At 44.4% G+C, this 12,747-nt stretch overlaps 1 protein-coding gene across 1 annotated transcript in view; it reads right to left on the bottom strand.

The window, feature by feature from the left end:
* ankle2 (ankyrin repeat and LEM domain containing 2) overlaps positions 1-12,747 on the bottom strand; it is a 51,037-nt gene that overhangs the window by 37,190 nt on the left and 1,100 nt on the right. Inside the window, exon 2 of the mRNA XM_086011953.1 lies at positions 120-626. Coding sequence (XP_085868079.1) covers positions 120-615 — 496 coding nt within the window. The 5' untranslated portion in view covers positions 616-626. The remainder of the gene's footprint in view (positions 1-119; positions 627-12,747) is intronic.

The following is a 12,747-nucleotide window of genomic DNA, read 5'->3' as shown; positions in this document are numbered from 1 at the left end:
GAGGATGTTTTGGTACTTCAAAGTTGCCCATTGAGGTTCCACTGTAACGATGATCACTAATGCAATACGTAATTCTGATAAGGTTACATTAGGCATAACTATACTATTTTGTGACTTACCATTCCTGGACAGTATGTCATCCCAGACTGGACAAACGCCATAATAAAGTGAAGCGGAGGCAGTTGACCCTCCGGACGCCTGCTCAGTACTGTTCTGTAAGTCACTTACAACTACATCTTTTGGCGAGTCTGACAATGCTGCCTCGTCGGGAGGGTTCAGTCCCACATCGTATCCAAAATGCCCATCTCTGCTGGCACTGGCATCACTAGGCGGATGGGGACTGCCAGGACGCACCACGGAGCTACAGTCAGACGCATCCGTGGAGTGCCTATACAAAGCACTGCCGTCTGCGGGTTTTGCTGAATCACTGGTTAGTTCAGGAGGTCTATCGGCTTCGCCCCCTCCCTGGCTCTCCAACAAAGTCTGGGCTAACTTCTTCTCAAAAATGAAGCGGGTTGTTGAAGTTATGGGCCCATAGTTCAATCCAGCACCGAGAATTTCTTGTCTGAGTTCAGCAGGGGTAAGTAGCTTCAGTCTCGACAAAATAGCTTCCATGCTTTCTTCACCTGTGGAAAAGAAAAAAATCTACGATCAACACAAAATGTCTGTCTTAATATTGCTTTTATAAACTGACAAGAGTTCAACGTGACAGCTTCATTCCTTCAAACTTTTTTTTCCTTTAGGAATCATTAGGTTTGAGTGTAATTGTGTAACTTTTGATCCTTTGTTGTGATTTTCTTAACAAAAAGACTCCATGTAACATTAGGGTATTCATTTGTCCAAATCTCCTGCAATAGTATTTCAGTCATTCAGCTGCCCCCCCCAAAATAGTAAAATCCAAGAACGAGCTTTGTAGGTTTTCTCCTGGAAGTTGAATGAAATTCGGTTGCACATCCTTTTCCTTGCCCCTCCCTCCAATAAAACACATTGGACAGAATATTCAGCACATCATTTAATGCAGTAGTGAAGGGAAACGTGACTTGGTTACAAACGGACCTGTTCAAACACATAGAAATGCTGATTGCTATTTTGTCACCGTGACACAACGCAACTCATCAGATTGTCTGCATCGTAGTGCCATAAACAGCAACAGGGCACAGCATTTAATCAGACCCTTCTGTTCAAGTACAGAATCTTCCACATATGAATTCTGGGATAATAAAACAAATGGAAAGACTTATAAACTGCCTTTAGTTTCCATTCTCAAATTGTATGCTATTTCACATCAAAATTCATCTCTTCATTCACACAGATTCGTTTCTGAATGAAAACACTTTTGGACAAATTATAATGTTCCTCTTCTCCCAAAAAAGAAAAGCCCTGATCATATTTCATAGAATGATACAGCACAGGAGGCCGCCATTTGGCCCATCGTGCCTGTGCCGGCTCTTTGGTAGAGCTATCTAACTAGTCCCACTCTTTCCCCATAGCCCTGAAAATGTTTTCCCTTCAAGTATTAATCCAATTCCCTTTTGAAAGTTACAATTGAGCCTGCTTCCATCACCCTTGCAGGCAGTGCGTTCCAAATCCTAACAACTCGCTGTGTAAAAGAATGTTTCCTCATGTCATCTCTGGTTCTTTTGCCTTAAAATCGGTGTCCTCTGGTTACCGACCCCCGAGTTTCTCCTCATTTACTCTATCAAAACTGTTCATGAATTTGAACACCTCTATCAAATCTTCCCTTAACCTTCTCCGTTCTTAGAAGAACAACACCAGCTTCTCCACATAACTGAAGTCCTTCATCCCTGGTACTATTCTAGAAAATCTCCTCTGCAGCTTCTCCAAGGCTGACATCCTTCCTGAAGTGCGGTGCCCAGAATTGAACACAATACTCCAGCTGAGGCCTAACCAGTGCTTTAGAAATGTTTAGCATAACTTCCTTACTTTTGTACTCTATGCTTCTATTAATAAAGCCAAGGATCCCATGTGCTTTTTTTTATAAAACAGCTTTGATTGCTATTTTTTTTTTAGAAATAATGCATCTGAAGAATGAATGGCGTGCAGCATAAATCAGTTGTCTTGAATGATCCTTTTCCACAATAAATGTGGCCATGAATATATTAATTACTGTGAACCCTGGTGTTCATCACCAGATCACAAACCGCCTCCAAACATGGAATATCTAGTATAGCTCTTGGCCACCCACACACATTTTTTTTTAAAACTGTTTGATATTTCAGATTTTTCAGAAAATTGCCTCCCACAATAGACCCTTCATTAGAGTGTCACGAAAATGATCTTTGTTTAAGCAAAATGTTTCCCCTTCTGCATTTAAAAAAAATACAGTTCTAATTCTTTTAGTATTGACATTAATGTAGTCTATAACATTTAAATTTGAGTCCCATGACTAATCTCCAACACAAGGGGTTCGAAACAGCGCTGAATCATAAATCCCTTCTAACTTTACAATTGACCTGCAGTTTATTTTATTTTTTAAATAACTCTGGCTTCATCTGTGCTGTTAACATGATTTCTGGGGGGAATTGCTAGTCAATAAAATGCGATAAGGAACTGACTCTGGTTTCTATTTTGTCCAACCCAGCATGATAATTCTCAACATGGTTACGGTCTCTTTAGAAAGACATCCATCTGTGCATTTGTTTTCTTCAGGCACTCCGGTTACTAAAACTAGAATTCATTTGTAAAATGTTATACTTTTGTCTAAACACGCCTTGGCTCATCAAGACAGCTTTTAGCTCGCACGTGCCTGCTCTGACAAACCCTCAGCTTGCAGATGATCCTTCTGCCTGTGGTCCCACACTGCAACTGTGCAATGACCTGTGACCTTTATATTGAAAAGGCGCCATCAATCAGGGAGAAGCCAATCTTCTCTGCATATTTATTACATCATGCCATCATTTACAGGAGCATTCACAGATTGGTCCCTGCAGTGCTGTACTTTTACTTTGCCAGATATCATGGTTAAGGTTGGGCAAATTCACTTCTCCTGTTTATTTCCATTTATTTATAGGGAGGTCACAGCTTTTTCTTGAGACAGTGGCAAATACAGAATTCAGGTTATTTATCAATCAACTACATCATCACTGGATCAAAAGTTACTAATCACAATTAAACACATCAGAAAGAGTAATTTGTGACATAGCAACAAGGCTAAATATAATTTGTATACAGCTTAAAAAAAACACTTTTGCTAACCAATACAAGAGTCATTTTAATTTTGCTCATCATGCTCTTGACTATGAAAGCAAGGAGATTGGGTTGGCTAGCAGTAGATTACAAGGCAGCAATCCAAATTGAGCGGGTTCAGGTGACAAAGCAAGCTGCAACAGCAAAGTTCGTGCAGTCGGTCAGCTGAACGTGGAGACTGGAATACTGCCTGCAATCCTGTCTGACATCTCCTATTGTTATATACATGCTTTCTTTAAAAAGAAATCAGCTTCTCCTTTTAACTTTGCAAGTGATACACGCCTTCATGGACTACGTATTCGGTTACAGCAGAGAACTCTCCAGCCTCTATAAAACAGAATTGCACAAGTTCTTGGTGCCCCTTTATTTTCTAAAACGCACAGCTTTGTTGACGTTAGAGGAGACAATTTTCCTAAAATGTTCCACCTTCTGCCTCATGTCTGCTGCAGCTCTCGTGCTGCACACGTGGCTGTCTTATGGAGTTAACTCAGCCCAACATAATGCTGCACATTTTTCATGAAAAGATTGCCAGGAGGATAAATAACAGATGGGTAGGGATATGTATATGTCCCTTATTAATCTGAAACCTGAGACTGGCTTAAAGTTTTAATTCCCTCTCCAGTATCTCTCACATTATGCACACTTTAAAAAGAAAAACGGTTTTGTCTTACACTTTTGGATCTGTTCCATTTTGAAATCTGCTGCCATGGCTGAATGTCAGTCTCAAGTGGGTCGCAAGGCCATTCTCCCTTGATGGTTTGGTGCATGCTATGGTACTAAATCACACAGATCCCCCATTTGATTGCTGCTCTATGCGGAGTTAACTGCTCTTAACAGAAGCAATAATTAGGATGCAATAATTAGTCGCAGTGTTTCGGGACTGGAATGGGGAAATCAGCGGGCGCTCACATTTCGGATTGCTACCCAATGACTGCTACTGGAAGCACGTGTGTGTGTGTAGGTCACACAAAGACAGCATTGGACTCAGCTTTAGTGTCCTCCACAGTCGAATAAAAGACTTACATTTCTATCACGCCTTTCACGACCTCAGGGCTTCCCAAAGCGCTTTACAGCCAATTAAGTACTTTTGAAGTGTAGTCACTGTTGTAATGTACAAAATGTCGCAGCCAATTTGCGCACAGCAAGCGCCCACAAACAGCAATGAGATAATGGCCAGATAATCTGCTTTTTGTGATGTTGGTTGAAGGATAAATATTGGCCACGACACCGGGGAGAACTCCCCTGCTCTTCTTCGAAATAGTGTCATAGGATCTACATTGGGGAGACCAAACGCAGATTGGGTGACCGCTTTGCGGAACACCTCCGTTCAGTCCGTAAGGGTGACCCCGAGCTTCCGGTCGCCTGTCATTTTAATTCACCGCTCCATTCCCACTCGGACCTCACCGTCCTTGGCCTCTTGTATTGTTCCACGGAAGCTCAACGTAAACTCGAGGAACAGCACCTCATCTTCCGATTAGGCAGTCTGCAGCCTTCCGGACTCAATATTGAGTTCAACAATTTCAGATCATAAGCTCGGCCCCCATTTCATTTTCTCTTGTAATTGTTCCACTCCTTTCCCCCCCCCCCCCCTTTCCTTTTGTTTCTCTCTCACACCTGGCAGCTATCTTTTGCCCTGCCAGTACACTTTACACCTAATCCCAGCCTATTACCATCTCGTCTAGCTTCTAATCTCTTTTACTTCTTTGGTTTCTTTTATTCTTTTGTCCGATCGCAGCCCTGCCTTCGATCTAGTTTCTTTTCTTTCCAGTTTTGAAGAAGGGTCCAACCCGAAACGTCAACTCAAATTTCTCTCCACGGATGTTGCCTGACCTGCTGAGTTTTTCCAGCATTTTCTGTTGTCATAGGATCTTTTATGTCCACCTGAGAGAGCAGACGGTTTAACGTCTCATCCAAAAGACGGCACCTCCGACAGTGCAGCGCTCCCTCAGTACTGCCCCTCCGACAGTACGGCACTCCCTCAGTACTGCCCCTCCGACAGTGCAGCACTCCCTCAGTACTGCCCCTCCGACAGTGCGGCGCTCCCTCAGTACTGCCCCCCCTCAGTACTGCCCCTCCGACAGTGCAGTGCTCCCTCAGTACCTCCTTTTGTGCTCAAATCTCCAGAGTGGGACTTGAACCCACAACCTTCTGACTCAGAGGCAAGAGTGCTACCCACTGAGCCAGGGCTGATGCCTGCCAACACTCTATCCAAGGTCATGGACGAGGAATAGCTACTTGGGTGAGCTATTGGAAGGTTGCCAACAACAGTCAGTATCTTTGGGGAGGAAGGGAGAAAAGGGGGAAGAAAACCTAAAACTCCAAACTTAAATTATTCTATTTGCACGATATCACTAGCCCGACAGTCAGCCAGTTTTGCAACGAAAAAAATGCAAACATTATTTTGGAAAAGCATTTGATTTTGTACTGTTTACCAGAAATACTGCAAGTATTTTGGCACTACAATTCCAACTTTTCAACTACATCTAAAGCTGGAATGGTACATTACATCACCCTCGAAGCATTCAGCCTCTGAAGGGTCCAGTTCATAAGCCTCCGAAAGTTGTGCAAGCATTAAACCCTGCTCTTTTTTACCAAGAAATGTTGATAATTGGCTTCTTTTTTTAAAGCAGCGGTTATAAACTATAAAGGATGGGGCTAGCATTATATAGCACCTTTCATGACCTCAAGGTGTCCCCAATACACTTTGCAGCCAAGGAAGTACCTTTTGAAGTGTAGTCACTGTTTATATGCAGGGAAATGTGGTAGCCAATGTGTGCACAAGTCCCCACAAACATCCATAATATAAATGGCCAGATAATCTGGATTTTTTTTTGGTGATGTTGGCGGAGGGCTAAATATTGACCAGGACACTGGGGAGAACTCCCCTGCTCTTCTTTGAAATAGTGCCATGGGATCACTTGCGTCCACCTGAGAGAGCAGGTGGAGCCTCGGTTTAACGTCTTATCTGAAAGACAGCACCTCCGACAGTGCAGCACTCCCTCAGTGGTGCACTGAAGTGTTAGCCTGGAATATGTGCTCAAGTCTCGGGTCGAAGGGACAGCTTCCTTAGGAGCCCTAAAACACAACTGAACAGGAATTATTTGGAAACTCTTGTGACTTATTTGGATTTGCAATTAGTTAGGATATTATTTTAGCTGTATCTGCAGTGTTTTGAATTGTTTAATTCCAGTGCTGGGTGCACGAAGCTTGACTATTTGCTACGCATTTCTTTCCTGTTCTTTTCTTGCCCTTTATGTACCTTCACCTGCGATTGGTCTCCTGCTGCTGGGATAGCAACAGCAACCCCAGAGAGAAGTAGAGCACATAGCTTCAATAAATGACAACATCGGGCAGCCCTCAGAGGAGGGGAAAGGTCACCAAGGCAGTGGGCTGGAACAACAACTTGCATTTGCACAGTGCCCTTAACATAGTAAAACGTTCCAAGGTGCTTCACAGGAGCCATTATCAAACAAAATTTGACGGCGAGCCACATAAGGAGATATTAGGACAGAGTCAAAGTGGTAGGTTTTAAGAGCGTCTTAAAGGAGGAAAGAGAGGTAGAGTGGAGGAGAGGTTTAGGGAGGGAATTCCAGAGCTTGGGGTCTAGCAGCTGAAGGCATGGCCGTTGATGGTGGAGCGATTAAAATCAGGAATGCACAAGAGGCCAGAACTAGAGGAGTGCAGATATCTCAGAGTGTTGTAGAGCTGGAGGATGTTAGAGAGATAGAGAGGGGGTGAGGCCATGGAGAGATTTGAAAACAAGGATGAGAATTTTAAAAATCGAGGCATTGCTTCACTGGGAGCCAATGTAGGTCAGCGAGCACAGGGGTGATGGGTGAACGGGACTTGGTGCGAGTTAGGACACGGGGAGCAGAGTTCTGGATGGCCTTAAGTTTACAGAGGGTGGAAGATGGGAGGCCGGCCAGCAGTGCGCTGGAATAGTCGCGTCTAGAGGAACACGTGGCAGAAAGCGGCCAAGCATGTTAAGTCAGACAGCACTGCGCACCACACCTGGCTACAGTGCAGAAAGAAGCTCCACAACCTTACCAGAAGGGGCAAGGTAGACAACCAACTGGGAGTGCTCTCCACAAAGTAACAGGCGCTGGACCTCCAAAGTACTATGCACGCCGACCTCCACAATCTTGGTTCTTTAGCACTTGTCTACAAACCCTCATGGCTTCACTCCTTTCCTTGTACAACACTCCTCCCCTAGCACAAGCATACACCACAGGTACAAGCTATCAAGGCCTTTGCATGATCCACAAGTCTCTCTTCAGACTGGCTTCTCACATGGGTTTTACACCTGGGGCAGAACACACTGTTTCATATCTTACAGGAGGAAGCACACTTAACAGGAGGGAAAGACTGCATTAGGAGGTGGGGGCGGGGAAACTTCTTTCAAGGACCTCACCCCTTTTGAGGAGCAGCCCCTCAGCACTGAAGGCCACCAAAGACCGGGCATGCCCCAGCCCAGGCTTTGTATCCCAGGGATTCTGTCTGCACACTATATTCTACCATCCTCACTCAAGCTTTCAAAACCTGCTGCTCCTGTGCTTGCCTATGCCAGCTCAGGATCACCATTAACTCACTTCTTTCTTGTAATACTTTCAGTTTTATATCTCTGCGGAAACTTCTCAAACTTCGGGTACAGGCCCCTCCCAGGACCCCCCCTCCCCCAATCACGCAGGCAATTACAAAGCCTTAGCAGTGCACCCCGTCATTGCATCTAAACTATCTGTCCATGAGCAATGGGGCATCAACCCTCGGAGGATTTCGAGATTCAGCAGGAAGGCAGCACGGGGGGGGGGGGGGGGGGGCGGAGTGAGGTGCAGAGCATGGATGGGCAAAAGTAGCAACAGGTAGAAGTGATGCAAAAAGCCATTGGCCAAAGAGGGAGGTCACCTAACTCCCCAGCTGGCGAGACACTGAGCCAAATCTCCGGAGCCCAATTATTTTTTGTAAAGATGCTTTCTAAGCACAAATGGTTGTTGGAGTCACTGGGGGACTGCACAGAAGTATCCAACATATGGTGGCAAGTGTAAAGCCGCATGTGTGGGATGCTGAGGTACGGAATGCAAAATATGCAGTCAGCCGTGGAGGGAGTGGCAATTCCAGGGCCATCTACAGCACAGCCCCTCAGCAGACAGCTGCCAAACAGGCCTCTGTCTGCAGTCTCACCACCTCACTGGGCAGCAGAGCTGATGAGCTTGGCCAAACGAAGCACGGGTTTGGACCAGGCTTCCAAAATGCCATTGCTGCCATAAGGTCCGCTCGCCCGCATATCAGACAGCGCAGTGACAGGGAAGCACCCAGCTGAAACTTGCGGCTTCTGCTCTCTCACCGATGGCAGCATTGCTTTCCAATTCCCACCCCTGTGCCGGAACCAGAAGGAAGGCATTCTGGGCTAGGCCATCTCCACAGCAGGGGGGCTCACGGCCTTTGGTGTGATCACCGGGGATTCACGCTTGAAGACATCAAGTGCCACCTTGTTTCCAGGAAAGTGTCCCAGAGGTGCAGTTGTACCCCTTCTCCCCGTCTCGTCAGCTGGAGTTCACTCTGAAAAGCACTAGGATAGGTAGTTGCGCACCTCAAACACCACTTTGGAAGAAGGGGAAAGGGAAGCACCATGGTGACAAACACACCACACACACACACACATTTAAATTTAGCACTTTTGGGAATCAATTCATTTGATCGGCTGAACATTTTGATTGTAGTGAATCATGGTGATCTGGTGTTGCTCAGAGGAATGATGCTGTGAGAAGAGGATGCTGTGGGAACGTTTGGCTTCTCTTTACTCAGAGGTGGGATGGAATATTTATTTGGTCGGGGGGGTGGGAGGACTGCTGGTCGGTGATAGGGAACAAGTATTTGTAGCTCAGGGCTACGTGAATATCTCTGAGCAGCTCTCAACCGGCCTTGCTGTTCATGATCTTCATCTGCCTTGGAGTCTTTGTCCCAATGAAAAGCTACCAAGTCCCCAACAATCCCTTAGAACATCTCCATGGCACAGAGATTTAAATCCACTGTGACCGTAACTGCCTCTGTCCAGCGCAGCAGTTTTAAGTTGCCTTTTTGCAGGTTGTCCACAGCAGGTCACAAAGCTTTCTTTGGGGAAACAAGGCCAGCATATGCTGCTGTTGCTACAGAGGTCCGCACAACTGCCTTGCTGTCTGTGCATTCCTCTCGGAGGGGAGGGGACAGCTAAGTTGATGCCCGACACTGCACTGCCAACATTGCCTCAGCCTCCTCTTCCTTCAAATACACTGTGTACCAGGGAATGCGGGGAGGGGGGGGGGGAGGAACTGCACATGGACTCTCTTGGTGGCTTGCAGCCTCCAGTGGCAAGGGATGAAGCTCCTAAATGAATTCCAAGGTAAAAATCGCCAAGATGCAAAACTTATTTCCAAGTAGTGACCTGTCCCTTTAGTTGAGCTAGCGCCTGAACACCAGCACTGGAATCAGCAGCACCAAGTCTTTACTTAAACTGGGACAGCCTTCCCCTCACCTGCGACCAGCAGCAGTAGAGGAAATTGGGTCACAAGCCTGAGTAACGTCAGTTGGCTTCCATTAATACCTCACCTGAATATCTGCGCCACCTCCAGGCACACAGCGGGTGCAGTGGTTCTGCGCCCACATTTTGTCTTCGCCCTGCCCATAATTCATGCATAATTTGGGAGCAGGAGCATGAGTCGATTTGGTAGCTGTTGCACAACTCTTACTGCTATCAGAAGTGCGGCATCGGTGAAAACCTGGGAGCAAGTTGACTACTCTTAAAATGTACGAGACGGATAGAACTTTTTGCTTGGTGACAGAAGCTAACCAAGATGGTCAAAGATTTACCTACAGTATAGAAATCATCGGTCATGGGTGGGAGGGGGGAATGGGCATTTCTAGACTGCATTCAGCAATACCCAATATGGTGTGACACTTCTTTCTGGGTACGTTTCCTTCTTGGAAACCAAATATTGATCAAAGAAGGGACTGGACGATAAAGTAGATTAAGCACCCAATCCTTCTCCTCTGGAATCTTCAATCCAGCTCAGGCGCTCTGATGGCCATAAAGGTTGTTTACGAGTTTCACCCAAATTTCAACCTAGTTCCTAGTGTGTACGAGTCCCCAATCATAAAACTGTCCATAATTTACCAGCATTGGTAGTCTCACTCAAAGAAACTGTAAGGATGGCAGGTGAAGGAAATGTAATTAAAAAAATCATATTACTACATTAAAGAAGGTGCTCTTCTGAGATTTGGGCTGAAGCAGACGGTTATGCTCTCTGGTGGCTCAGAAAGTTTATCCAATGAGAGCTGACCCACATAGACTAGCAAAGTACAAGGTTCAATTCCCAGTCTGTGCTGAATTAGCTGAGCAAACTGGTCAAGTTTGCAGATAATACTAAACTGGGATGGCTGGTGGAGACAGACAAAGCTGCTAAGAACAAAAAAAAGTCAGATTAAAATCTGCAATTGGGCAAATGAGTGGCAGATGAAATTCAATACAAGTAAGTGCAAGGGAATATATAATATATAGGCAGAAAAATTGGATGTCACAAGTATATAATAGATGGTGTAGAAACAGCTCATGGCAAAAACAATCAATTTATTACTTAAAATGTCAAATCAATATGGAACGGCAATAAATAAAGTAAATAAAATTCTTAATTATACTTTCAGGCCAGTTAAGTAGAAGTCTGAAGATGTCATGCTAAAACTGTACAGTGCCTGGGTCAGATTACATCGTGACATAAGGGAAACATTCAAGGCTTAGAGGCTGTGCAGAGAAAAACAACGAGGCTGATCCCTAGCACCAAAAAGATTGAACATGAGGAAAGACTGGAGAAATTGGGCTCTTTAGCGTTGCAGGGAACGAACGAGGAATGAACCTTTTTCAAGTACACAAGCTATTAAACGGTAAAGATAAGATTAGTCTAGAGCACTACTTCAAGGTATGCCAGCACACTAGAACAAGGAAACATAGGAGAATTTCTTCATACAAAGAGTGATCAACACTTTGAATGGTACTCTGGGTAAGGTCGTGGAGGTGAAACCTTAGACTCATTCAAGAGTTAGTTAGACGATATAACGGAGGTATTGTAGGTCTTCTGTTCTGAATGGATAAGTAAAGTGTGTCAAGTGGCCTCCCTCATCTCAGCCGAGGAGGTGGTAGGGGTAATACAAGTGAACTGCAGCGTCACTGGGTAATCAAGAGAAAAGGATCCTGATTGCTAGTGATCCCTACTGAAAATACGCATGTGTGGACACCGGGTAAGGGCAGGACTGGGCCTTTTTGTGACACCTGCAGTTGGATAGCCTGCCGGCATTCATTTGTGAATAATGGTCGCTTGGGCAAGATATCGAATCACAACTGGCACCCAACAAACTGTAACCCAGTGAGGGAGTCAATGTCTGCAGCAAAGCAGGGGAGAGGAAGAGAGAAAATTGGAGAGGAAATTTAAAGAAATAAAGTATTTGGTTTCATGAGTAGGAAAACTAGGCAATAGCTTCCTTGGGTTGCCTCCCTTCATTCATTCATTGGCTGGAAAGCGCTTTGGGACATCGAGGTTGTGACAGGCACTATATAAACACAAGATCTTTCTTTCTCCCACCTCCTCAGCTTTTCACATGCTCTTTGTTTCTCTAATGTCTTCAACTTCTTTAATGCTTCTTTCCCTGGTCTGATGTAACAATCATCTCAGTCATCAAACAATCTCCTGTTTTTCTTTTAAGGGGCGTAGTGGTCATTTTGTTTTTGTTTCATTTTCAGCTTTGGGAATGAACGAACAAATGATCAAGAAAGCACATTTGACAGGCTGCCACAATCTTTAATAGGCACCAGATTTGATGTCAGTAAGATGTCCTTGGAGGTCTTTTAAAAACGACGACATAAATACCAATTATACCTAACATTTTAACAGGCATGTTCATTTTTTTTGTGTTTTCAGTACATCCTCAATCCCTATCAAAGCAGATATCTGCTAGCATGCATGAACAGGTGTAATGATTAGGTATTTTGAATATGGAAAGCTGTTGACCTATTTCTGGATTACAGATTCAGCCTTTGCAGCAGGTGTAAACTATCTGATAATTTGTACATTTGTACATTTTTAACAAAGTAATTTTGATTCCCTAATCCAATCATTGCAGCACACAAATAGAACCGTCTTGGTTTGTTAAAGACTGCAGTTTGTACAATACAAATAAAGCCGAAGTAATGTCACAGATCTAGATTGTGATCTTGGCACAAGCTGTACGAAATGAACATATTTAAAAAAAAACTGTCACATCAGTAACAATGCTGAAAAATAACTCCGTTCATAATATTTCTAATAAATCACATTTTCAGAATACTTCCTACAGTTAGTACACCAAGACACTAGCTTTCCTGTACACCGTACCAAAAGCATTCTAGTAATTGAACACAAGACTATAAACATCTGTGTATCTACTGGGAACCCAGATCTACAACCTAGAAGGACACCAACATCATCAAATGGATTAAGAGTAAAACAAGTTTCAAGTCGGCCTTTTCTTTTTACAGTG

This window comes from Somniosus microcephalus, chromosome 19 (assembly GCF_052327205.1).
Source record: "Somniosus microcephalus isolate GS21.2 chromosome 19, FLI_Smic_1.0, whole genome shotgun sequence".
In the NCBI taxonomy this organism is placed as follows: domain Eukaryota; kingdom Metazoa; phylum Chordata; class Chondrichthyes; order Squaliformes; family Somniosidae; genus Somniosus; species Somniosus microcephalus.
The sequence above is the reverse complement of the archived record's forward strand: the minus strand, read 5'-3'. Positions and strand labels throughout refer to the sequence as shown.